The sequence below is a fragment of the Martes martes genome, assembly GCF_963455335.1.
Source record: "Martes martes genome assembly, chromosome: 14".
NCBI lineage: Eukaryota > Metazoa > Chordata > Mammalia > Carnivora > Mustelidae > Martes > Martes martes.
The window spans coordinates 52,798,890-52,826,175 of NC_137902.1; the positions used below are offsets into that span (position 1 = coordinate 52,798,890).

Sequence of the window (27,286 nt, forward strand, 5' to 3'; positions counted from 1 at the left end):
AACCTTTTTGTGAGACCCTTTAGATACACATCAGTGGGCCGGAAGCTTGGGAATGATTGTCAATACTATCTTAAAGGGTTTAGAGATAAAGTTTTCAAAGGAATTGTTAAAGTAGGCTTAATAGGATCCTGGTTTGCCCTTTGCCCTTAGCAAAGCTCCAGGGGGAGGCAATTGTGTCCCTAGAGGAATGTCACTCTGCCTGTTTTAAGGGCTTGTCAGTGGGTAAGGAAATACAGTAATTTTTCTTCTGCCTCTGTTTCCCACATCATTTAGAAACTTCATTTTCTACTTTCAGTGTTGTGTTGTTAGAACAACACTCATCTTTTGTAGTTTTCATCTTTCATTTATGGTGGCAGTTCTTCACCCTTCCACAATGTATTCATTCCTTAAAATGTATCCCAGCTAGTTTTGAAATGTAAAAGTATGCCTTGGGACGCCTGGGTGGCTCAGTTGTTTGAACGATTTACCCTCTTCCTTCTCCTGAGGTCAGGATCTCTGGGCTCCCTGCTCAGTGGGGAGTCTGCTTCTCCCTCTCCTTGTGCCCCTCCCCCACTCATGCTGTCTCTCTCAAATGGATAAATAACATATTTAAAGAAGAAAAGAAGCATGCCTTGAGTTGAAGAAGTGGAAAAGCATAGGTCTATAGATGATTTACCCATGAGCATGAAGGCAACGTATACTTTTTTTCAGGTGAATAAAGACATTCTGGTGGTTGGTTAAAAAGGGGGCAACACCTCAGTGTGAATTGCAGTGGGACATTCACAAATTGTATGAAAACATTCAGTAACATTGGTGATTGGTTGAGTTGAGAGGATGGGGAATGGTGTCCCCGTTGGGTTTTTAGGAAGTTGTATATTTTGAATAGAATTCAGCCAGTAGTAAAATTATGTCGTTATTAGAAAATGTACATAATCTTGAATGCATCATCTTAAACAGTATCTGTTTTCCTGAATAGAGTGATAAAAAAATTCTCTTGGCCTGTTGAGAAACATATGATTCCATCTTAATCTCAAAAATTCATACTTGAGATATTTAACCTTTTCATTTTTATAATGTCCCAAAGTAACTTGTGATTTCTTTAGTAATCAGCTATTAAAATCTGTAGTTTTTAAACAGTTGATTTACTGATAGGGTCAAATTTGGTTTATTTAATCTCTGGCTAGACAAAAAAATAACTTTAACAGAGGTTTTTTTAAAATTAGAATGTAGACATACTATATTTGGGGGAACAAAATGTATTTTAATGCTTTGTTCCAAATGTCGTGAAAAGTAGTGGAAATTAATATGTTCTAATGAGAAAATAAGGAAGTTCAAATTTTATTTACTAAGTGTCAAAGAAAGCAAGAGGGATTGGTGATTTCAAAGCCTTTTAGAATTGGTTGACATCCTTCTGCCTTAATTCTTATTTCACTTCTAAAATATTTTTTAAAGATTATGTATTTATTTATTTGACACAGAGAGAGAGCACAAGTAGGGGGAGCAGCAGGCAGAGGGAGAGGTTCGCAGGCTACCCGCTGAACAGAGAGCATGATGTTAGCTCGATCCCAGGACTCTGGGATCATGACCTGAGCCCAAGGCAGCCGCTTAACTGACTCAGCCACCCAGGTGCCCCACTTCTAATGTATTGAGTTCTTGGGGCGCCTGGGTGGCTCAGTCGTTAAGCGGCTGCCTTGGGCTCAGGTCATGATCCCAGGGTCCTGGAATCTAACACCACTTCAGGCTCCCTGCTGGTCGGGAAATCTGCTTCTCCCTCTACCACTCCCCCTGCTTGTGTTCCCTCTGAGGTCTCTCTCTGTCAAGTAGATGAATAAAATCTTAAAAAAAAAAAAAAGTATTAAGTTCTTCCTAATTTGTTTTCCTGGTAAGCTAGAACGTAGTTATTTATTATTCTTTCTCAGGTCATTGATATAATTCTTTTTTTTTGTAAAGATTTTATTTACTCATTTGACAGAGATCACAAGTAGGCAGAGAGGCAGGTAGAGAGAGAGAGAGAAGAAGCAGGCTTCCCGCTGAGCAGAGAGCCCAGGACCCTGAGATCATGACCTGAGCTGAAAGCGAAGGCTTAATCCACTGAGCCACCCAGGTGCCCCGAAGTCATCGATATAATTCTAACCCAGGCTCCTGTTTTTAGTTTTTTTTGTTTGTTTGTTTAAGTTGAAATGTGAAGAAGCAATTGGTCCTATACATTTGCAGTCTTCTATATAATAATTGACCATTACAGTGATGATTCTGAAACATCAGGAAAATACTATATACTGAATGCCTGAATATCAAGTGAGTTTTTTCTAAAACAATTTTTATTTCAGAAAAGAGAGAGCTGCCTTAATTTGAGTCTCTATATAGACTTTTACTATAAATTCCTCTATTTTTCTTTATTTTGAAAAACAAAGTACTATTTGGTAAAGAGCCTAAAACTGCTTCAGACTGATTTTGAATGTATGATAAAGTCACTTGTTGGAGTCAGTGAAAAAGGAATCTAATAAATTTAATATACCTATGACCTCAAAATTGTGCTAGATACTATTGAAAATAGACCTTACAGTTTTCCATTCCATTTAACAAATATCAGTTTGAAAGAGTACAGTTGGTAATTAATATATATGGGATCTGTGGCTTAGGATAAATTTGCAGTGATGGCATTTTATGTATATTTAAAAAGTGTGTATCAAACAAATGGAAGTGAAGATTTGCCTGTGAAAAGAATGTTAGATGACTCAAAAATGACTCCAATGATAAGGAATACCCTGATGTCAAAGATGTACATAAAGATTTTGAATGTAGGTGGTTTGTGATTCATGGAGTAGGAGGAAAAGCAGTATTTCAAAATTATCATGATCTATTAATGTTGTTTTAAATGCATATGTGCATCTAAATTAAATTGTATAAGTATTTAACTTTTATCTGTAGCTCTAAAAGTTTCTTTTCAAGTTGGCCAGAAAATAATGCTTTTAACTTTCTAGGAAACATGGTAGTTCACCTTATATTTGGGATTTCTTTCTATTCAGGCTTATGTTGTAATAAATTTACATTTATTGTACTTCATTAAGGTAAAGAGTGTGTACTATGATATGCGAGTTCTGCTAAAAAATGTTATGGCTTAAAGAAAACTTTAGTTATCCTGAAAGAGCTTTTAATTTTTGAGGCAGTTCATTCTCTAATAATTCTCAACAAAGAACATGTTATTATACATAGATTAATAAAAGTATAATTTGATTGCTCTTTTTAAAAAACCCTTAAAAATATTAACACCTCTATCCAGTAAATAAAGAAGAAATAAAAACTCCAGCTTTTCAGGTTTTACTCTTATTTACCTAGATCCATTGATAGTTTTTATGTTACTGTATTAACAGTGATTTATTTTTTATTAATTAAAAAAAATTGCAGCTGTACCCTTTCCCCCAACACATCGCTTGACATCTGAAGAAGTATTTGATATGGATGGGATACCCAGGGTTGATGTTCTGAAGAACCACTTAGTAAAAGAAGGTCGGGTAGATGAAGAAATTGCACTTAGAATTATCAATGAGGGTGCTGCCATCCTTCGGAGAGAGAAAACCATGATAGAAGTAGAGGCTCCAATTACAGGTACACTTGTTTATGTTTTGGATATTATTTTTTAAATTATACCATTATTTAGTTGCTTGGATCTAAGGCTGTTTACTTTTTAATCTATGGTATGCTAAAATAATATTACAAGGACATTATCTTGAATTTTGAGATAACTTTTTGTAATTTTTTTGGTTTTTGCCTATTTTCAGTGAATAAACATGATCTTAAGTAACCTGAGTGCAGAAGTTGGTCTAACTCGCTTTTGTGAAGGTTTCATCAGTTGTGTTGGCCATAATTCAATTTGATTCAACAAATTCTTATTTACTTTGCTTTCAATTATTAGGGGCAAATACCTCAGTGTAACATAGCAGTCAATAGAAAGTGTTGCATTAGGATGGAGATTTTACTACCACCATTATAAATTTTGTAATCCTAAGACCTATGCTTGGCTTCTTAAAGAGGAGCTTTATAAATTTAGGTGGAAATTCTGTCACTGACTACAAATTTCATTATTTTGATTATATCTTGTTCTAGATCTTGAGCACATAAACACTTGGGTACACATCATCCCTATTAGGACTCTTCATAGATACTAAGACTTCCTGCTGAGACCTTTTCTTGATGGAATTTACATTATTTCTTATGTAAAAGAAATTAGAATTTAAGTAAAATTTGTTATTTCAGAGTTTTTTTTTTCATATCTAATAATCTTCTTGTTTCAGTGTGTGGTGACATCCATGGCCAATTTTTTGATCTGATGAAACTTTTTGAAGTAGGAGGATCACCTGCTAATACACGATACCTTTTTCTTGGTGATTATGTGGACAGAGGTTATTTTAGTATAGAGGTAATAAACATATACTATCATTTGATTTGCTTTTAAGTGTTACCATAGATGATTTCCATTAATTCCTAGTAAAATAAGTTACTTAAATTACCTATATTGGGTTCTTTTTAATACCTCTGCTATTCTGAAGTTTTTAGGTAAAACTACTACTTATTCTCTTCTGCTTTTCAAACTCTTTTATTTTCTTTGTATTACTCTGTTTATGCAATTATAATTGCCATTTTTCCCAGCAGAAATTATATGTAAACTGAGGGTTCTTTATTGTCCTGTTATCTAGTGGCCCTAAGGAGCTAGTGCTATTTATCTCTCTCGCCCCTAAAGGCATTACCCCATGTGAAAAAAGATTAATTGAATTTTTTCTGATTGAATAAAACATACTATAATGCTTTTATTGCTTAAACCCTAGTGCTTCTATTCCACCTTCTATAGCTATTAAGACCGAAGTCCTTTGTGTGTTCTGAAAGTATTCATTTCTTTTAAAAAACAAGAGGCATTAAAATGACCTGTTGATCATTACTTAACAGCTCATGGTTCTTTTTGCTCCATTTATTTCTCTAATTACATAAAAAAAAATAAAAAGTAAATGTAGAACTATTTGCATTTTCTAATATATGCATTTCTCTTTCTTTTTTTTAAATGAAAATGTGGCCATATTGTAATGTTGTTCTGTAACTTGCTTTTTTCATATATCCCTATACTGTGATGTCTTTCCAGGTCAGTATATATAAATTTATAGAATTTTTAATAGCCACATTGTATTCTATTGAGTAAACAAACCACAGTTAAATATTGTTAGACACTTAAGGTGTTCTTAATTTTTTGCCATTACAAATGATGCTTCAGTGAGTCTGATTATTTATACATTTTTGCACACTTGCTGAATTATTTCTGTGGGGCAGATTCTTGGAGGTAAAATTGCTGGATGAAAGCTCTACTAATAGATATGTCTGTGGTGTTGAGTATTTACTGTGTTCCAAGTATATCCTAAGCACTTAACACACATTAATCCTCACAACACTATGACATAAGTACTGTTATTTTATCCATTTTATAGATGAGGAAACTGAGGCTTGGAGTAGTTAAATAGCTTCCCCAAGGACACATTGTTAGTAAGCAGCCAGTCTTATTCTAAGGCTGTACTCTTTTTTTTTTAAGATTTTATTTTTTAAAGATTTTATTTATTTGACAGACAGAGATCACAAGTAGGCAGGGAGGCAGGCAGAGAGAGAGGGAAGCAGGCTCCCTGCTGAGCAGAGAGCCCGACGCGGGGCTCGAACCCAGGACCCCGAGACCATGACCTGAGCCGAAGGCAGAGGCTTCAACCCACTGAGCCACCCAGGTGCCCCTATTTTTATTTTTAAAGAGAGAGCAAGCAGGGGAGAGGGCAGAGGGAGATGGAGAGAGAGGATCTCCAGCACACTCCACACGGAGTTTGCAGCCCGATGCGGGGCTCCATCTCATGACCTTGAGATCATGACCTAAGCTGAAATCAGAAATCAGTCATTTAACCAACTGAGCCACCCAGGCACCTCCTAAGCCTGTACTCTTAACCACCTTTCCCAGTAGGTAATTGAATCTTTACCTGGTGAATTTCCATGCTGGTTCCTGTTGTTTATATCTTCTCCAGTATTTTTAAACTCCTTTCTCAGGTATACTAGGATTCATGGTGAGGAAAGGAGTTCAGTGTTCTGTCTGCTCAGATTCCCTAAGGAATTTTGTTACCTCTGAGTTCTTCCTTTATTCATAGTTCCATCACCACTGTAGCTCAAACTTTCCTCAAAGCTTCAAGGAAACCAGAAAATGGCCCTTCTTAATGAAAAAGATAGGGGCCTTTGACAGAAACAATAAAATGAACACTTTTAGAAAGTTTTTTGGTAACTAAGCATATTGGTGTTTGTGTCCTTGTATTTGAGTGTTTTGTGTCTGACTCTTTTAACAGATTTTATTTTTGAAAAGGAAAATAATAAAGAATCAAAATAAGCAAAAAAGAGAGGTAGAATTTAGTATTTCTCTGGCTTAATTTCTTTTTTTCCTTGTGAAAAAAATGTAGATGTGAATAGTTACACATTTTAATATACCTTAACTGATTAAAAATAAAGTTTATTTCCTTTTTGTTTATAATTCTATAAACCAAGCCAATTTCTGTATGAAATATCTTTCTTTTTTTCTTTCTTTCTTTTTTTTTTTTTTCAAGATTTTATTTATTGAGAGAGCACAAGCAGGAGTAGGGGGAGGAGAGAAGGCCAGAGACAGAGGGAGACAAAATCCCAAGCAGACTCCATGCCGGGCATGGAGCCCAACTTGGAGCTCTTCGATCCCATGACCTTGAGATCTCCACCTGAGCTAAAATCAAGAGTCCAACGCTTAACTGACTGAGTTACCTAGGTGCCCTGATTTCCTTTTTTTTTTTAACCAGATAAGTAAAATGTGAGTTTCATATGTTAAATCTATTTAGAGGGGTGCCTGGCTGGCTCAGTCGGTAGAGAGTGTGGCTCTTGATCTTGGGGTTGTGAGTTTGAACCCCATGTTGGGTGTAGAGATTGCTTAAAAATAAGTCTTTAAAAAAATATATATATATATACATATATATAAATATATATAAATCTATTTAGAGAAAAGTGTCTGCTATACTGTTTGCTTTAATATTCTTCTTATTTATTTGGATCAGTTTAGGTAATAAGTACCTACTTCAGGTAAGGCAGCAAGCATAACCAACAAAATAACATAAGACATGGCTGTTGCCTTCAGAGGGCTGCATGGCATAATGCTTAAGATCAGAGGGTCAGAATCCCGTCTGTGTTATTTAAAAGTTTTGTGATTTCAGACAAATTACATGAACTCTCTGCTTCAGTTTCCTTATTTGTAAAATAGAGATTGTATTACATACTTTATAGGGTTGTTTGAGGAATAAACGAGGAGTGTTACATACATGGCACTTGATACATTGTAAGTACTCAATAAATGGTCAATGCTATTATTTTTGACATTATTATTATTTTATTTATTGATATACCTAAGAAGGACACCAGTCTGCTAATTGTTTTTAATAGCAAACGATCTATAAATCTAAAGTAATTACATAGATAATTTAAGTCATTCATTCAACAGATATTTGTTACTTTTCTGCTGTTTGCTAGGTACTTTTCTAGGAGTGGAGGGTGAGAAGTGAATAAGATGACAAAGTCCCTGATTTCATGGAGCTTATATTTTAGTAAAGGACAAAGAGAAAAAGGTAGTAAAGAGTAATAGAGATTGAAAGGACAATAGGGTTAGAGAAAAATGAGCAAATATCAAACAACTTAGTTAAATAAAAATAAAAGATAAATTCACTCAAAACATTTTCTTTTGCAGTGTGTCTTATATTTATGGGTCCTGAAGATTCTGTACCCAAGCACATTATTTCTTCTGCGAGGCAATCATGAATGCAGACACCTTACTGAATATTTTACCTTTAAGCAGGAATGTGAGTACTGTCAATGAGAAATATTTTCATTTCCTCAGTATTACTGTGGAGTGATATGGGTAGTAAGACTTTACAGTATAACATATAAGAATTTTGTGTCCAAACAGATAAAGCTTTGAAGATTATTGTTTAGAGAGTTCTTTAGTGTTTAATGGTGTTTTATTCAGATGTTTTCATTTCAGGGTTTCCTATTAAGTTTGATTTTATAAATATATTTAGAAATGGCTTTGGGTTATATAGCTTTAATGTTTAAGTGATTTTTTTTTTCTAACAGGAAGAATAAAAACCAAAAGGAAAAAAATAGTTGTTGCATTGGAGATTTTTGTCCCCCAATATTGAAGCTCTCCCACGAAGATTCTTAAGTTATTCATCCTGTCCTCATTTCAGATTGTTTCAGACATGCTATTAATGAATTGAAATTCTTAACCTACAGTGTTTACCCTATTTCTCTCTTAAATTATTGTGGCAATGGCAATCTAATAACCAGAAACAAGAATATTATATAGAGCAGTATTTGACCTTTTTTTCACACCTCTTAACTGTATGCTTATTAAGTTAATATTCATGACTATAATAATTCTTAGAGTTAAGTTCTAAAAACAGAAATGATTTCAGAATTATGGAGACTCAAACATGATCCAGTAAAGATCATATTACTAGAGACTTCCAGTAAAAAGAGAAAAATATAGTGGTGAGTAATGGCAGAGAACACAAAGTCATATAACTGCAGGGATCAGGTGGGTAACCTAAATGAATAGGTTATGAATAACAACATAATAAAAATAATGAAATAATAAAATAGTAAAAAATGAAGTAATAAATGAATAAAAGATGAGACCTGGAAAGTGCATACTTGACCTAAAAGCAATTAATTTAACATTTTTATTAAACCCCAGTGCTGGAAAACAGTTAACAGACTACCAGTTTAGAACCTCTGCTTGCTGTTTATAAGTTTTTCTCGTATTTTTGTGTTTTTTTTTAATTTAATTTATTTATTTGAGAGAGAGTGAGAAAGAGAACATGAGCAGGTGGGGAGAGGCAGAAGGAGAGGGAGAAGTAGACTCCCCACTGAGCAGGGACCCCAATATGGGACTGGATCCCAGGTGACCTGAGCCGAAGGCAGACACTTAATAAACTGAGCTACCTAGGCGCCCCAGATTTTCTCATATTTGAATGTTACTGTATTCAAAAGGGGAAAAGGAACTAAGCTCTTTTTTTCTTTAGATAATTAATAAACCAAACTACCCACCAAAATTGCAGTAAAAACGTAAAATAGCCAGGAATTTTATTGATAGAAAGGAGCAAAGGGATATGTATGATAATCTTCTTAAAAGTGAATGACAGTTGGATTTAGTGGAGTTTTGTCTCTCTGGTGTTATTTTGGCTTCATGCTTCACTGTCCATTTTAAGCATTCATTGTAGACTAGAGGAACCCCTCTGTTCTTCCAATACATGAATAAATTATCTTTTTTTGTGTGTGTGTGATTTTATTTTATTTTTTTTTAATTTTTTATTTATTTTCAGTGTAACAGTATTCATTGTTTTTTCACCACACCCAGTGCTCCATGCAATCTGTGCCCTCCCTAATCTTTTTTTTTTTTAATTGGGTGGACCTTGAGTTTTGTTGTGATGTTGTAGTAGTCCTGCCTATAACAAAGTAGTCACTGACTCTTAGAATAAAATAAAGTATTAAAACTAAGCTTTAAGTATAATTCTAATTTAGCCTTACTTGACCTGTAAAGGTAAAGGGGTTGAGCTGATTTTAGAGATTTGACTTAATTTATTTTAAGTAATATTTTATGATGATCTGCTGCATGCCCAAATTTAGAGGCAGCTAATATTTTGTCTTGGAAGACCAATACTGCCTATTTTGCTGATTCTCATAGGGCAAGATGCTTGCCTTTTTAAAAAATGATTGTATACAATAAAATTCACTCTTTCTAGTGTTGAGTTCTCAGTTTTGACAAATGCATGGAACTGCCCATCCCCACAGTCATGATACAGAAAAGTTTCATCATCTCATAAATTCCTTCTTGCTCCCTTTTCATAATCACCCCCATACTCATTGTCAACCCCTGGCTACCACTTGGCTGTTTTCTGTGTCTGTAGTTTTCTTGCCTTGGTTTTAATAGTCAATTTATGTATCTGTCTACCTTCAAAATAATAGTAATGTGGTTATCAATTATTTTTTCTTTTTCTAGGTAAAATTAAATATTCAGAAAGAGTCTATGAAGCTTGTATGGAAGCTTTTGATAGCCTGCCTCTTGCTGCACTTTTAAATCAACAATTTCTTTGTGTTCATGGTGGACTTTCACCAGAAATACACACACTGGATGATATTAGGAGAGTGAGTATATATTGCACTTCCAAGGTTGATTCCTATTTATAGTACTTTGTTGGGTAGACAGTAGAAGCTTCAAACTTCTCTTCACTGCCAAGATTAGGTAATGGTAAAAAAAATTAATATACTGATATTTTAAGGAAATATCTTCTAACCATTCAGAACAATGTAGTATGGACAGTATTCAAAGTTGGTACCACTTTCCTGTGTCCATTCTATTCTCACTTTTTGACAAGTTATTTCTGTTCTTTGTTTCTTTCTTTTCTTTCTTTCACAGTTAGATAGATTCAAAGAGCCACCTGCATTTGGACCAATGTGTGACTTGCTATGGTCCGATCCTTCTGAAGATTTTGGAAATGAAAAATCACAGGAACATTTTAGTCACAATACAGTTCGAGGATGTTCTTATTTTTATAAGTAAGGAAAAATATCCAAGATTAAACACATTTTAGTTGTTAAAATAGCATATGTTTCATATAGAAAACCATTATTTTACTTAATTTACTTTTTTCCCCCCACAGCTATCCAGCAGTGTGTGAATTTTTGCAAAACAATAATTTGTTATCGATTATTAGAGCTCATGAAGCTCAAGATGCAGGGTAAGAATTCTGTTTCCCTGACCCAAATTAACACCTTATGTACAAATCAAACTTAGTAACTCATGATTGATGCTTTACGATGCATATTAAGCTATTTGTTTTACAGCTATAGAATGTACAGAAAAAGTCAAACTACAGGGTTCCCTTCATTAATAACAATTTTTTCGGCACCTAATTACTTAGATGTCTACAATAATAAAGGTAAGATATTGTTGATAAAAAATTGTTAAACAACTTAGCATTTTAATTGACTTAAAAAAATAATAGAAAAGAGGCATTGTTTGAAACTGTAACTATCCAAATCTTGTTATAAAAAAGTATAAGATATAAGGGAGGGGAGAAAACAAGAAATAAAAATCCAAAATGTGAAACTTAAATCATATGTAACCATTCCACAACTTGGCACTCATAGAAGCTATCTTACAAAAAAATGTTCTGAATTAAGTCAAGAAACCAAACATGATTTTCTCAGACTCCCCTTTCTTAAATCTTTCCCCTTGTAATCAGGAGAATGTTTTCTTATTTACATAAAGCTGTTGCTGCTTTGACCATTTCGTGTATTTACACTGTATAGTTAATTTAGTTTATCATGTTTCTTGTTTTATGTTCACTGATCTAGGTTCTCTTTCCCTTTCTTATTCCCTACTTTCACCTCTTATCATTGCCCCCTGAAGATTAATAGTTGAGCTGTCTTTGATCAGTTCACTCTGACCTCTCGGATATATTCCTCCCTTTTTTCTTACATCTTTTTTCTTTACCTGCTCTTCCACCAGTTTCCATTCCCTTTCCTTCTGTCCAGATTTGATCTGTTTATAATAATTTGGTTTCATTTAACTTTGAATATAGCTTATTGACAGATAATGCCAAAGGATCTTAATCTAGTTAAGTGTGTGCCAAGGAAATTGAAGATGAGCTTGGGTATGTTTATGTAGTGCACATTTTCAGAAGAGGAAATTAAGAAGCCATCTCCTATTCTGTCTTGACATGTCTGGAATTCAGTTGACTATGCCATAGTTTCCAGGGTCACTGGAGCAGATGTGCCAGGAGGAAAGAACAGAAGGTTAAAGACTTTTAAAAGTATTAGAGAGATAATGAGGTCATTGCTAAATATGGGTCATGGAGTTCAAAAGAGGAACAGAAGAGTTTTTTTTTTTTTAATTATTGGAGATGATGGTTAAAAGATTAAAACATTTGTCTGAGATCAAATGGTAGCATGCTATATAACTTTGATACAGAATATGTTACAAAAACTCAATACTATATTAATTACCCAAAAAACCCTATACCTTGACTGAGTTGCTCATCTTCAGAAACTACTGTCAATGCAGCCTTTAAGGATTATGCCAGTGCTAAAATATTCTTTTAAATTACAGAATTTCAAATTATAAATTTCAGAACTTCTAGAGAAGTTACCTAATTATGTATGGCTTCATTTTTGAGGAGAATGTATCTAAGTTTTGACCCCATTCTTAAGAACAGAATAGAGGGCTACATTTAACTTTGTACCAGTGCTCTATTGCCTCATCTGTAACCTCCCCTTGTCGGTATTATAGGACCTAGTGTTCAGTGCTCAGTTGATTGTTGTCTAATTGGTTGTCCTCTGTTAGTTTGATTTAGGGGGTTAAGGGGATCACTTTTCTGAGTATTCAGAAAAGAAACTCAAACCATTAAATCTGTCGTGTCAAAATCAAATGTCTCTTAGTAGTGATTAAGTCTGTATATAGTGTTAATGATTTGAGTGCTTACATGGTATGGATATGTTTGTAATGTTTCATTTCACCTGGAAGGCAATTTTCTAGATTCTCTATTTTGCTTTAAAGCTTAAAACTTGTTATCATTCCTTAATTTCTGATGCTAAATTTAAGATACTTTTATTTCATAAGGGAAACAAGCATATTACTTATGCCTTTTTATTAGCCAGAATCCCAAATCTGGGAATTTAATATCTGCATTTTTGTGCTTTTCATTAAAATGGAAAAAAAAGTAGCCACATAATTATTATAATATCTACAAAGCATTTTATACTTTTATATACCTTCATGTGAAATAGATCCTCTGATCGTATAACAAACATCTGAGGTAGTCAAGGTGGACATACTAGTCCTGTTTTATAAATGAGAAACAGATTAGTTAAATAATTTACCAAGCATTGCAAAGCTAGTATGTGTTGCAGCTTAGATTGGAATCTAGCCTATCTAACCTAGTATTCCATAAAATAATACAGCCAGTGGCTGAAATCTCTGTAGTTAATTTAAGATATTATTTCTTTTGATGTATTGAAACATTAGGAAGATACTTGAAATTGAGATGAGTGTGTTACCTTTGTGTTATTTGGTTATAGTATTTTCTTTTTGGCATTTTAGTGGAATTTTTTCTTTTTTTTTTTTTTAAGATTTTATTTATTTATTTGAGAGAGAGTGTGAGAGAGAATGAGAGGGGAGAAGGTCAGAGGGAGAAGCAGACTCCCCATGGAGCTGGGAGCCCGATGTGGGACTCGATCCCGGGACTCTGGGATCATGACCTGAGCCAAAGGCAATTGCTTAACCAACTGAGCCACCCAGGCAGCCCCAGTGGAATTTTTTCTAAATGAAATAAAACATTTCTTTGTAGTAGTTTTACTTGATTTCCCATATTAAATGAAATAAATACATTCATACAGTCATAAAAAACTGCTTTTTTTCTGGGTTTGTTTTTGTTTTTTGCTTCATTCCTATCAGCAATGCTTTTCAGGTTGCCTGTAACGAAAAAGATCCTCTTAAATTCCTCCAACTTGTAGGAACTTTTAAACCTAGAAAATTGCTCATTGCCATTCTGTGTTTCCTCTAAAAATTGAGTTTTCACAATTTTGGATATAGTAAAAGTGCATGTTCATCATTGAATTATAAAGTAAAGCAAACAGCTTAGAAATCTGGAAATTTCATTAATAATATAGATCTGACTATGCTCTACATAAAAGTGTATTAAAAACAAAAATGTGTTGTTACTAAAAATTAGTTCCTGTCTCCCTCTACTAGTCCTCATTCAACTCACACCTTGATTCCCCACCCCTTTAAAAACAGTATTTTTTTTGCTTTTATGTGTTATAGAGTTTTGGAGCTAAAGACAAGTTGTTACATTCACATTCAAACTTATCTTACAGCTGCTGTATTAAAGTATGAAAATAATGTGATGAATATTCGACAGTTTAACTGTTCTCCACATCCTTACTGGTTGCCCAATTTTATGGATGTCTTCACATGGTCGTTACCATTTGTTGGAGAAAAAGGTATGATTCTTTTTTTTTTTTTTTTTTTAATGTTTTATTACTGTCACATTTACTCCAGTTTACTATTGGAGGCACATACTTGATAAAGGAAACTGAAGTCTGGTTTCACTGTGGGTTCAGCTCTACTTGTGTCAGTGGGTGTGGATATGAGAGCCTCAAAGATATTTTGGTTAGCTGTTTATAGCCCCCATGTGAGGGTGTCTGGGGGACTGGAAGAAGACTTATAAATAGCCTGATGTTGTCTTCAGCTGTTGGGTTTTCTTTCTGTTTTTCTTTAGCTTACATCTTTTATGAAAGAATGGAAGGATGGCTTTGCTTTAGAATGGACACTTTTGCACATTTTAACACCACTTTTGGGGATGTCAGAGTAATTGATAGAAGAATTTAATAACCCTAGTTTTGGGCAGTGTTAGTCATGGAGGTTCTATACTCTGAGAAAAATGATGAGAAGTTCAGGTTCAAATCTGATACTTCTTCTCCCATGTAAAAAATATGTATACAAATTTAGTGGTAATGCTTTCTGATAATTTCTATTAATAATATATTAGTATATATTTAAATGGCTTTTTAAAAAAATGCTATTTTAGGAATTTGTGGGGGGGGGCACCTGGGTGGCTCAGTAGGTTAAGCCTCTGCCTTTGGCTCAGGTTATGATCTCAGGGTCCTGGGATCAAGCCCTGCATCCAGCATTCTGCTCAGCGGGGAGCCTGCTTCCCTCTCTCTCTCTGTCTGCCTCTCTGCCTACTTGTGATCTCTCTCTCTGTCAAATAAATAAATAAAATCTTAAAAAAAAATTTTTTTTTTCTAGTTGTATAGAATTTTTAGGATTTCCTTATTTCATCACATTCTTCTTTCCCATTTTAGTGCTAATTTTTCCACAAGGCAATGCCTCAGTTTCTGTATCTGGAAAATAAGATTATGAGAATACAGACATGATTATAAAACATTTTGTTCTAGATCCCTTTTTTTCCCCTCATCTCTTCCATGTTACAAATGTTCCTTTCTGTTTGGGATATGTTACTTCTGCCAATGCAATTTTGGGTTCTAAAATACAGAGTTAATACTTAAACTCTGTATATTAAACAGATTTTTTGAAGATTGCCTTTGGTCTTCATCAGTTACTCAGTAGGTCAACATTAAGCTAATATGGAGATAGAATTACTCACTTTAGCATTTGAGAAGGGGGCCAGTAAAGGGCTTAGGTGCAAGGGATGCATTACACTTATAACCTTCTATCTTTGGTGTATGAGAAATAGTTCAATCATAGCATCATCAGGCTAAAGGGAATTTAAGAATTCATCTTGCTCATTCTCCTGCCTTCAGGCTAGACTGCAACTCAACTATTTTAATGTAATATAAGTAGGGTGAGGGGTGGTAAGAATGGGGAGCATAGGAGGAAAATGGACATTTCATAAATTCTAATTTGATTCTCTAATGCCTCCACAATAAGGAAATACTTCAGTTATTACTAGTCTAAATATTAGTGCTATCGGTGTTTAAACAAGGAAAGAAATAGAGATAATAGGGGCACCTGGGTGCCTCAGTGGGTAGGCTTCTCTGCCTTTGGCTCAGGTTAAGATCTCAGGGTTCTGGGATCAAGCCCCGCATTGGGCTTTCTGCTCAGCAGGGAGCCTGCTTCGCCCCACTCTCTCTGCCTGCCTTTATGCCTACTTGTGATCTCCCTTTCTCTCTCTCTCTGTCAAATAAATAAATAAAATCTTTTTAAAAAGAAAGAAATAGAGATAATAGCTTCTCTTAACTAATGCACCTATCAAAAACCAGGACATCACAGAATTTTAGAACTAATAGTGAACTTAATAATCATGTGGTCTGGCTCCTTTTGAGAGATGAGAAAATTTAATCTAGTTTCTGTGGATATCTCATAAGTGAAGATGGTTGGAATCAGGTTTCTATATGCTCCTATATTTGAAATCTGCTACTACGTAATCTTTTGTTCTTTTTTTGCCACTCTAAATCATCTTATAAGATGAGGAAGTATTCAGACCTTTTGACCAGTTTTGTTTTTTTCTCCAAATTATTCATGTCTTTCTAAAAATGTGAAGCTCAGATTTGAATATGTACACATATAGAATCCTAACCAATGTTGAGCACAGTAAGATTTTTTTTCACTCTTTGCATATTTTTCCATTTTAATATCTGTTAGTTGTTTATATAGCCTAACTAGTTGGTTCTAATGAAAATTTTCTTTTGTTGTGAATAGCAAATGACATCTCATTTGTTCCACTTTGAAAAAGCCAGTTTGACTCTGATCTAGTCTCTGAGAAGCAACTGACCTAAGCCAGAGGCTTCCTTAGAGGCTGATTTAATCCTAAAGTTAGGTGAAATCTGTAGTTTTTAACCTTTTAGAGGCTTTGCTTTTTTAAAAAGATTTATTTATTTATTTGAGAGAAAGAGTGTGTGTGAGGGTGCATGTGCGCAAGTTCAGGGATGAGGAGAGGGAGAGAATCCTCAAGCAGACTGCTGAGCATGGAGCATGTTGTGGGGCTGGATCTCATAACCCTGAGATCATGACCTGAGCTGAACTTGGTGCTTAACTTAACCGACTTAACTGACTGAGCCACCCAGGCGCACCTGGGGCTTTTTATTTCTTTTTCTTTTTCTTTAAAAAAAAAAAATCCTATGTTGGAAAATTTCCAACATGCACAAAGGCCGAGTGAATAATATGGTGAATTGCTGTATACCAGTAACTCAGCTTCAACATTTATCAAATCATGGCCAACGTTGTGTCATTTATATCTCCATCCACTACTCCCCACCCTACACTTTAATTATTTTGGGTCATATTTCAGCTATTTCTTTTGTAGCTATAAATATTTTAGAATGAATCTCTAGAAGGTAAGGACTCTTTTTTATTATTAAAGTAACTACACAAAAAACTTTTATTAATTTCTTAACACATACCTTTTTTTTTTTTTTTTTTTTTTTTAATTTTATTTATTTGACAGACAGATCACAAGTAGGCAGAGAGGCAAGCAGAGAGAGAAGGGAGGAAGCAGGCTCCCTGCTGAGCAGAGAGCCCGATGCGGGGCTCGATCCCAGGACGCTGGGATCATGACCTGAGCCGAAGGCAGCGGCTTTAACCCACTGAGCCACCCAGGCGCCCAACACATACCTTTTTGAGAATCTGATTAAAGTTATGGACTTTTGTCCCAGAAAAATTCATATACAAATATATGTATATTTGTACATAAACATAACATTGTCAGGGTGGTTGTAGATCTGAAGTGAATTGGTAACCTCCCTCAGGTTTACTGACCCCAATTTAAGAACTCTGTTCTAGAGGATCCAATATAGTGGGATCTTCCATAGAAGGTCATACATGTAAGATTTATTCATTTAGTAGATTTTTGGGGGGGAAGTCTGTTTTATTCAAGTTACTAAGGATACAAAAACACAAGTAAGAAGGACTTAAGATACGTAAATAATAACAAAAATATAATATTAGGTAAGTGCTACTAGAGAAACATAGTTTTTTTGGAATTGAGGGGAGGGGTTGATTATATTTGTTGAAGGGATCAAAGTAGCATGTGAACCAAGGCTTGAAGAATGGTGGAATTGGAATCGTGCTGGTAGATATGGGCGAGAGAATTCTAGGTAAGAGAACTTTCTAAGCCTGAGTCAGAAAGCAAGAGAGCATAAGACCACTAACAAGTGTTGAGGGGTTTAGATTGATTTACAGTTAAGATGTGTGAAGGACAATAGTAGAAAAAGAATGAAAAGTTAATTCAGGACTAGATGATGAGGATCTTGATCGCCACGCAAAGAGTTTGGAGCTTTGATAAATGGTGAGAAGCAACTGAAACAGAATATGACCATGATGGTCATTCAGAAAAATTGGTGAAATGGACTGGAAGAAAGACTCGAAATTGGGAGACCTGTTACGAAGCTCCATTAAGACCCAAGTGGATATATAATGAAGCCCTAGTAGCTTGAAAAATAGAGAGCAAGGGAGAGCTAAAGAGGTAAAATCAGTAAGACTTAACAAGATTGCATGTGGCGGGGAGGGAATGGTTGAAGATGACTTGGATATTTTGAGTCTGGTGATGATATTGCCATTAACACTCTCTGATGAAAACCTGCTATTTTAGCAACCCCTCACTCCAGTTGTAGCTGCTCTTGATCTTCACTGGGATTGCTTGGCTTGGCCTTTGACCATATCATTTTCTTATTAGTCAGATCCCTCCTCGTCTCTCAACATACCTTCAGATTCCTTTCTCTTTTTTTTTTTCTACTTCACTTATCTTATAAATCTTAGCCCCAGTAAATGCAACCATCCATTTTCTCCATTCTCACAGCCAGAGTATAGAGCACTGCTAGAGATACTTACACAGCCTTATGCAGTGGTATCACCCTTTGATTGCTAGCATTGGCTGAGCTCTTGACAGTACCCAAAAATTCTTTGTGTCACTAGTCTTCTTCCTTTACCCTTAGAATATATTCTCAATTTAATTTTTTTTTCTCTTAAACATTCTTTTTGTAGCCATTTCTCTCACTCTCAGAAGAAACATATACCACTAGCGGGAGCTTTCTCCATTTACTGTTCCCTTGCTTTATAAACTGCACTCATCTTGAATTCCGGTCTTGTTGAAGAGGTGACCCTTCCATTTAGGGCTAGAACTTCTTCTTCTTCTTCTTCTTCTTTTTTTTTTTTTTTTTTTTAAGATTTTATTTATTTGACAGAGAGAGAGAGAGATCACAAGTAGGCAGAGAGGCAGCAGAGATAGAAGGGGAAGCAGGCTCCTTGCTGAGCAGAGAGCCCGATGCGGGGCTCGATCCCAGCACCCTGAGATCATGATCCAAGCCAAAGGGAGAGGCTTAACCCACTGAGCCACCCAGGGGCCCCATGGGGGCTAGAACTTCTAACTTGACTCTGGATTCCATTATGCTTCTACTTTTTTAGGAACCTTGCTTCTTCATCTGTTAGGTCTTCTGTGTCTTCATACTCTCTCTACTAAGTTCTTCTATAAATTGTTCAAATCCATCTGATCTTTATTTTAAAGATAAATAACGTTTCCCCCATTTGTTATTTTTCCTTGTCTGCTACTATGCTATTACTTTCTTGCCTTTCCTTTAGAGGATGAAAAGTGCTATATGCCTAAAAGCTACTATTTATTATTCATAAATGACTTCTGGTAGTTTTGAAGATAAACCTTAACCTGTCACACAAGGTCTTTGGATCTTCCCTACTTTCTCTTCAGTCTCATTTCTCTCCTTCTTGTCTTAAGTCTCTGTTTTCTAGCCATAACACAGTATAACTGATTCCTGAATATGTTATGCTCAATTAAGTTTCATGCCTTCCTAATTTGTCTTTATTTTTTCATAACAGTTTTACTGAGATATAGTTTATGTCCCATATAGTTAACCTGTTTAAGTCCTACAATTCAGTGGTTTTTAGTATATTTGTGGAGTTGTACAGTGATCATTACAGTAATTTTTGAAACATTTTTATCATCCTTCCCAAGAAGCCCTGTGTCCATTAGCAGTCATTCCCCATTTCCTCCTACCTCTCCTTGCTGGCCCTAGGCAACTGTTACTCTATTTTCTACTTCCATAGATTTGCCAAATTTGGACATTTCATGTAAGATAATTTGTGATCTTTTGTGACTAGCATCTTTCTATAATGTAGTCAAGATTTATCCATGTTTTAGCATGAATTAGTAATTTGTTCCTCTTTGTGACCAAATAATATTCTATTAAATGTATATACCACTTTTTTAAAAAATTTAGTCTCTCTTTTTTTTTTAAGATTTTATTTATTTGTCAGAGAGAGAGAGAGAGAGAGCGCACACACAGGCAGAGTGGCAGGCAGAGGCAGAGAGAGAAGCAGGCTCCCTGCTGAGCAAGGAGCCTGACGTGGGACTCTATCCCAGGACCCTAGGATCATGACCTGAGCAGAAGGCAGTGGCTTAACCAATTGAGCCACCCAGGTGTTCCTGGATATACCACTTTTTTTTTTTTTTTTTTTTTTAAAGATTTTATTTATTTGACAGAGATCACAAGTAGGCAGAGAGGCAGGCAGAGAGAGGAAGGGAAGCAGGCTCCCTGCCGAGCAGAGAGCCAGATGTGGGGCTCGATCCCAGGACCCTGGGATCATGACCTGAGCCGAAGGCAGAGGCTTTAACCCACTGAGCCACCCAGGCACCCCCCTGGATATACCACTTTTAAAATAGAAAATTTATTTTGGGTGAGGAGGGTAAAGAAAAGTTTAATTGCAGTGTAGTTAATAATCAGTGCTACATTAGTTTCAGGTGTACAATATAGTGATTCAACAGTTCCATTTAGTATTCAGTGCTCATCAAGATAAGTGTGGTCTTAATCCCCTTCACCTGTTTTACCTGCCCCCCCCCCACCCCCCCCAGCCACCTTCTGTCTGGTAACCATTTATTTGTTTTCTATAGTTAAGAGTCTGTGTTTTGGTTTTTTGCTTTTTTTCCTTTGTTCATTTGTTTTATTTCTTAAACTCCACATACGGGTCTTTCTCTGATTGGCTTATTTCGCTTAGCATTATAGTCTCTAAATCCATCCATGTTGTTGCAAATGGCAAGATGTCATTCTTTTTTATAACTGGATAATAATCCATTGTCTATATTTGTGTGTGTGTATTTATACTTATTTATCTATTCATCTGTTGAGGGACACTTGGGCTGCTTCCATAATTTGGCTGTTGTAAATAATGTTGCTGTAAACATAGGGGTGCAGGTATCCCTTTGTATTAGTGTTTTTGCATTTTGGGGGTACTCAGTAGTACGATTACTAGATTGTAGGGTAGTTCAATTTTTAACTTTTTGAGGAACCTCCATACTACCTTCCACCGTGGCTGCACCAGTTTGCAATTCCCATTAGCAATGTAAGAGGGTTCCTTTTTCTGTGTGTCCTCATCAACACATGTCGTTTCTTGTGTTTTTGATATTAGCTATTCTGACAGTTATGAGGTGATATCTCCTGTAGTTTTGATTTGCATTTCCCTGATAATGAATGATGTTGAGCATCTTTTCATGTGTCTGTTGGCCATCTGGATGTCTTCTTTGGAGAAATGTCTGTTTATATCTTCTGCCCATTTTTTAATTGGATTTTTTGGGGTTTTTGGGTGTTGAGTTATATAAGTTCTTTATATATTTTGGATACTAGCCCTTTATCAGATATGTCATTTGCATATATCTTCTCTCACTCAGTAGGATTGTGGATTTAATCTGCATTTCCCTGATGATGAGTGATACTGTTTACCACATTTTGTTTATCCATTCATTATCTGCAAAACATTTGATTACTTCCACTTTTTAACTATTATGAATAATGCTGCAATGAACATTCATGTACAAGTTTTTGTTTGAACATGTGTTTATTTTCTTATGTGTAGAACTGGGAGTCACATGGTAACTCTATGTTTAACCTTTTGAGGTCTGTTTTTCAGAGCAGCTGTATAGTCCCACTAGCATTGCACAACAGTGCCATTTTTTTCAAATTCTTGCCAACATTTGTAATTGTGTATTTTTTATTATAGCCATCATATTGGATGTGAAGTTGTATCTCATGGTTTTGATTTGCATTTCCCTAATGAATAATGGCGTTGAGTATATTTGTATGTGCTTATTGGCCATTGCTTGTCTTCTTTGAAGAAATGTTTATTTAAATAATGTGTTTTTTAGAAAAAGAATTTTTAATTTAAGTATAGTTGGCATACAACATTATACTAGTTTCAGGTGTACAGCGTAGTGATTTGACAATTTGACAATTATATACATTATGAAATGCTTACCATAAATATAGTTAACTACCTGTCACCATACAAAGCTATTACAATATTATTGGCTATATTCCCTATGCTGTACTTTTCATCCCTATGACTTATTTCTTTTATAACTGGCAGTTTATACTTCTTAATCCCTTTCACCTATCTTGCCTATCCCCCATCCCCTCTCTGCCAGTGATGAGTTCCTTCTCTGTATTTATGAATCTATTTCTGTTTTTTAGATTCTATGCACAAGTGAAATAACATGATATTTGTCTTTTCTGTCTAACTTATTTCGGTTAGCATAACATCCCATACATTTATCCATGTTGGATAAGATTTCCATGTTGGCAAGATTTCATTCTTTTTTTTATGGCTGAGTAATAATTCACTGTGTATACATACCACATCTTCTTTAAACATTCATCTATCAGTGGACACTTAGATTGTTTCCATATATTGGCTATTTTAAATAAAGCTGCAATAAACATAAGAGTACATATATTTTTTTGAATTTGTGGTTTTGTTTTCTTCAGGTAAGTCCTCAGAAGTAGAATTACTGGATCATATAGTATTTCTATTTTTAATTTTTTGAGAAATCTCCATACTGCTTTCCATAGTGACTGCACCGGTTTGCATTCCTTCCAGTAGTGCGTGAGAGTTCCCTTTTCTCTACATTTTTACCAATACTTGCTGCTTATCTTTTTGATACAAGCCTTTCTGACTAGTGTGAAGTAATATTTCATTGTGGTTTTGATTTGTATTTCCCTGATGGTTAGTGATTGTGAACATCTTTTCAAGTGTCTGTTGGCCATCTGTATGTCTTTTTTGGAAAAATATTTATTCAGGGGCGCCTCGGTGGCTCAGTGGGTTAAAGCCTCTGCCTTCGGCTCAGGTCATGATCCCAGGGTCCTGGGATCGAGCCCCACATCGGGTTCTCTGCTCAGCAGGAAGCCTGCTTCCTCCTCTCTCTCTGCCTGTCTCTCTGCCTACTTGTGATCTCTCTCTGTCAAATAAATAAATAAAATCTTTAAAAAAAAAAATTTATTCAAGTCCTCTGCCCATTTTTTAATAGGATTGTTTGGGGTTTTGATGTTGAGTTGTAGGAGTTCTTTATATATTTTAGATATTAACCTCTCATTGGATATATCATTTGCAAATATGTTCTCCATTCAGTAGGTTGCCTTTTCATTTTTTCTTAAAGATTTTATTTGTTTGTTTGTCAGAGAGAGAGAGCACAAGCAGGGGGAGCTGGAGAGGGAGAAGCAGGCTCCCTGCTGGGCAGACCCCCTCCCCGCCCCCCCCCCCGCCCTGCCCCCATGTGGGACTTCATCCCAGGACCCTGAGATCATGACCTGAGCTGAAGGCAGATGCCCAAATGACTGAGCCACGCAGGTGTTCCGGTTGCCTTTTCATTTTGTTGATGGTTTCCTTCACTGTGCAAAAGCTTTTTAGTTTGCTACCGTCCTAATTGTTTATTTTTGCTTTTGTTTCTGTTGCTTGAGGAGAGAACCAGAAAAATATTGCTAAGGCCAATCTCTAAGAGTTTGCTGGCTATTTTCTTTGACTTTTATGGTTTCAGGTCTGTCTTTTAGGTCTTTAATCCATTTTGAGCTTATTTTTTGTATATGGTATAAAAAAGAGGTCCAGTTTCTTTCTTTTTTTTTTTTTTTTGCATGTAGCTTTCCAGTTTTCCCAACATCGTTTATTCAAGAGACAGTCTTCTCTATTATGTATTCTTGTCTCCTTTTTTAGAGATTAATTGACAGTATAAGCGTGGGTTTATTCCTAGGCTTTCTATGCTGTTTCATTGGTCTGTATGTCTTTTTTGTGCCAGTACCATTCTGTTTGATTATCATAGTCTTAAAGTATATGGGCCATTTGTTTATCTTGAAGAAACATTATCTTTGAAGAAACATTCATTTAAATCTTGTGTTTATTTTTAAAGTGGTTTTCTTTTTATCTCACCTTTTTTTTTAATCACTGAGTTATAAGAGTTCCTTGTGTATTCTAGATGCAAGTTCCTTATAAGATATATCATTTGTAAGTATTTCTCCTTGTTCCTTGAGTTGTCTTTTCACTTTCTTGATGGTGTCCTTGAAGCATAAGAGTTTTAAATTTTGATGAATTCCACATTCAGAATTTGATGAATTTATTTTTTGTTGTTGTTGCATGTGTTTTGGGGGGTCATGTTTAAGAAACTGTTGCCCAATCCAAACCAGTGATTTTCCTCTATGGTATCTTCTAAGACTTTTATAGTTTTAGCTTTTATATGTAGGACTTTGATCTTTTCTTTTTTTTTTTTTTTTGAGGGAGAGAGAGACAGTTGGGAGGGTGAGGGTGAGGGGCAGATGGAGAGAGAGAGAGAGAGAATCCCAAACAGGCTCCATATCCAGTACAGAGCCATATGTGAGGCTTAGCCTCACAACCCTGAGATCTTGACCTGAGCTAATCTGAAATCAAGAGTTGGACACTTAATCGACTAAACCACCCAGGTGCTCTGGTCTTTGATTCATTTTTAGTTAATTTTTGTATATGGTGTATAGTGAGGGGTTCAGCTTCATTCTTCTGCATGTGAATATTCAGTTGTCCCAGCACCAGTTGTTGAAAAGACTGTTTTTTTTTCCCACACTGAATTGTTTTGGAACTCTTGTTGAAAATCATTTGAATTAAAACGTGAGGTTTTATTTCTGGACTCTTAGTTCAGTTCCATTGATCTATAATGACTACTTCATACTTTTTCTAACTTATGATTAGAAAGCCTTATCTGCCCTCTCCACCTGACAAACTCCTGTTGCATGATTCCTCTACCAGAAGCCTTCCTTTTCCCTATAGGTCTTTTTGTATAACTGCATTTTTATAGTATAGGGTTTATCACTTTACTGTGGTATGTGTGTGCATATATATATCTGCATATAAATAACCCGGTAGTAGTTAGTAGTTAGTAACTTCTGCAAGGTAGAGACGGGACCTTCTGTATCTGATTTCCAGAGCTTTAGCACAGTGCCTGGCATGTGGTGTGCTATTAATATATTTATAGGAGGAATAATAGGAGCAGTATTGAATTTTGTTTTGGATGTGTTCATTTCTAGGTATCACTAGGACATCCAGGGGCTAATATTTAATAGGCATTTTTATTTATTAATTGAAACTTGCTTATACCTTTCTTTTTTAAAATACTCATTTGTCAAATATTTATTGGATGCCTGTTGTCTATCAATCGCTGTATTAGACTCTGAGATACAATAGTAAACAAAACATCATCCTGCATTTATGAAGCTTTCATTTTAGTAGGAGAAACAAGCAATATAAAATGGCTGAAGATGGTTAGCAATAAAACCATCAGGGAAATCCGGAGACTGAAGGAGAGGTCAACACTAGTGGTATAGACTTCGGAATCATCTTCACAAAGGTGATACTTGAAACTGTTTAGCTACAGAGGGAATGGCCAGGAGAATGAGCATATAAAATCACCAAAAGATTGTGAAGAGAGAGTCTTGAGAGCATCTAAATTTAGGGGGGAAATAGTCTGAAATGTAGGAAAACCAAAAGGGTAGAACCTGCAAACTAAGGGAAAACAGAAGGGAAAAATACATAGAATGGTAAAGGAGTAAGCCTAAGAAAGAACCACGGGTTCAGGTTGTTAGTCATTAGTAATCTTTTAAGTTTTAGGGGACCTGCTAGAGTCAGTTTTTAAAAAATTGAATTCTAGGTACGCCTGGGTGGCTCAGTTGATGAATCATCTGATGGGTCATGATCCCAGGGTTGTGAGATCTGAGCCCCATATCCGGCTTCACACCAAAAGTGGAGGATTCTCTCTCTCCTTCTCCCTCTGACCCTCCCCACCCATGCTCTCGCTCTTAAAAATAATAATAATAATAATAATAATAATAATAATTCTAGGGCTTTTTTGAAACAGTGAAACTGTGCTGTGACTTTTTTCTTACTCTGTAAGGAAATGGCTGTATCCATAGATGAAGAATTTAATGTATACATTTTGATGTTATTCATGTCTGGGGGGCTTCATTTTTTGTGTAGAATCTCTCTAAGACTTGTAATCCATTGAATTTCTTTCATTTTTAAGACCTCGTTTTTTTTTGTTGTTGTTGTTGTTTTTTTTAAGATTTTATTTATTTATTTGAGAGAGAGAGAGAGAGAGAAGAGAGCACGTGAGCACAGAGGGAAGGGCAGAGAGGGAAGGAGAGGAAGAGGGAAAGAATCCCAAGTCGACTCCGTGCTGAGCTTAGAGCCGAACTTGAGGCTCAGTCTCAAGACCCTGAGGAGTGCCTGGGTGGCTCAGTGGGTTAAGCCTCTGCCTTCGGCTCAGGTCATGATCTCAGGGTCCTGGGATCAAGCCCCCTATCGGGCTCTCTGCTCAGCATGGAGCCTGCTTCCCCCTCCCCATCTGCCTGCCTGTCTGACTGCTTGTGATCTATCTCTTTTCTCTGTCAAATAAATAAAATCTTAAAAAAAAAAAAAAGACCCTGAGATCATGATGTGAGCCAAAACAGAGTTGGATGCTTAACTGACTTCAGCCACCCACATGCCCCCAAACCTTGGTATTTTTTAGTTTTTTCATTCTTGCTATCAGAATGTATGTCTTCTTGGGTTAAAAATCATTGACCATTGTATGAATAATTGGTATGTGCACTTTTAGACAGTTGAATTTGGTCCATTAACTTGTAACTGTTCTTTTTTCTTTTTTCATTTTTGAATAGTGACAGAAATGTTGGTAAATGTTCTGAGTATTTGCTCTGATGATGAACTGATGACTGAAGGTGAAGACCAGTTTGATGGTATGATTTTTCATTTTACTATTTTTTTATTGTGAAATGGTATGTTTTAACGGCCCAGCTTCAATACACACCCTTTTGTGAAATGTAGTCATTGTTCTCAAATGGCTATGCCAATTGATAAGAGTCAAGACACTTTTTTAGATACTGTTTAAGATTTTTTCTTAGCGATTTTACCTTTTTTTCTGTTGGTGTGGGGAAGATGAATTTTGGGAAAAGGGAAGTTTGGAAGAACAGAGGGAGAAGAAAATTGAAAGTACTAAAGAATGTGGTTCTTCATGAATATGGACACTGCTTAGAGGGAGAATAAGTTAAATGCTTTTTGTTTCATTGGTACAGTCTTCTTAGTGCATCAGAAACATACCAGAACCCCCAGTGTTATTGTCACTGTTTTTTCCCAAAAACTAAAGTAGGCTGTTCCCAACCTATGAATGGTTGTGTTCTACAAGACCACTTACAGGTTTAATTTGATTTTCAGAAGCATCTTTTCCATAGAAACAAGGTTAGATATGGCTGTTTGCTCTTCTGTAAGCCAACCAGTGCACTGATGTACATTTATAGTATAATTTAATACCATAAAAACAAAATTCCTTCTATTTTTATGTCTTGAAATTTTTATTTAAAACTTTAATTTAAAACTTTTTAAATATTTTTTAAACTTTAAGTCATTGAGAAACAA

The 27,286-nt window shown here is 35.5% G+C and overlaps 1 protein-coding gene across 5 annotated transcripts in view; it reads left to right on the top strand.

Annotated features, from left to right (window-relative positions):
• PPP3CB (protein phosphatase 3 catalytic subunit beta) overlaps positions 1–27,286 on the top strand; it is a 55,282-nt gene that overhangs the window by 12,726 nt on the left and 15,270 nt on the right. For all 5 annotated transcript variants that reach the window (XM_080822531.1, XM_080822532.1, XM_080822533.1 and 2 more), the window contains exons 2-10: positions 3,385–3,585; positions 4,272–4,396; positions 7,748–7,859; positions 10,061–10,206; positions 10,478–10,617; positions 10,722–10,799; positions 10,906–11,000; positions 13,939–14,064; positions 26,533–26,610. In XM_080822531.1, coding sequence (XP_080678657.1) covers positions 3,385–3,585; positions 4,272–4,396; positions 7,748–7,859; positions 10,061–10,206; positions 10,478–10,617; positions 10,722–10,799; positions 10,906–11,000; positions 13,939–14,064; positions 26,533–26,610 — 1,101 coding nt within the window. The remainder of the gene's footprint in view (positions 1–3,384; positions 3,586–4,271; positions 4,397–7,747; positions 7,860–10,060; positions 10,207–10,477; positions 10,618–10,721; positions 10,800–10,905; positions 11,001–13,938; positions 14,065–26,532; positions 26,611–27,286) is intronic.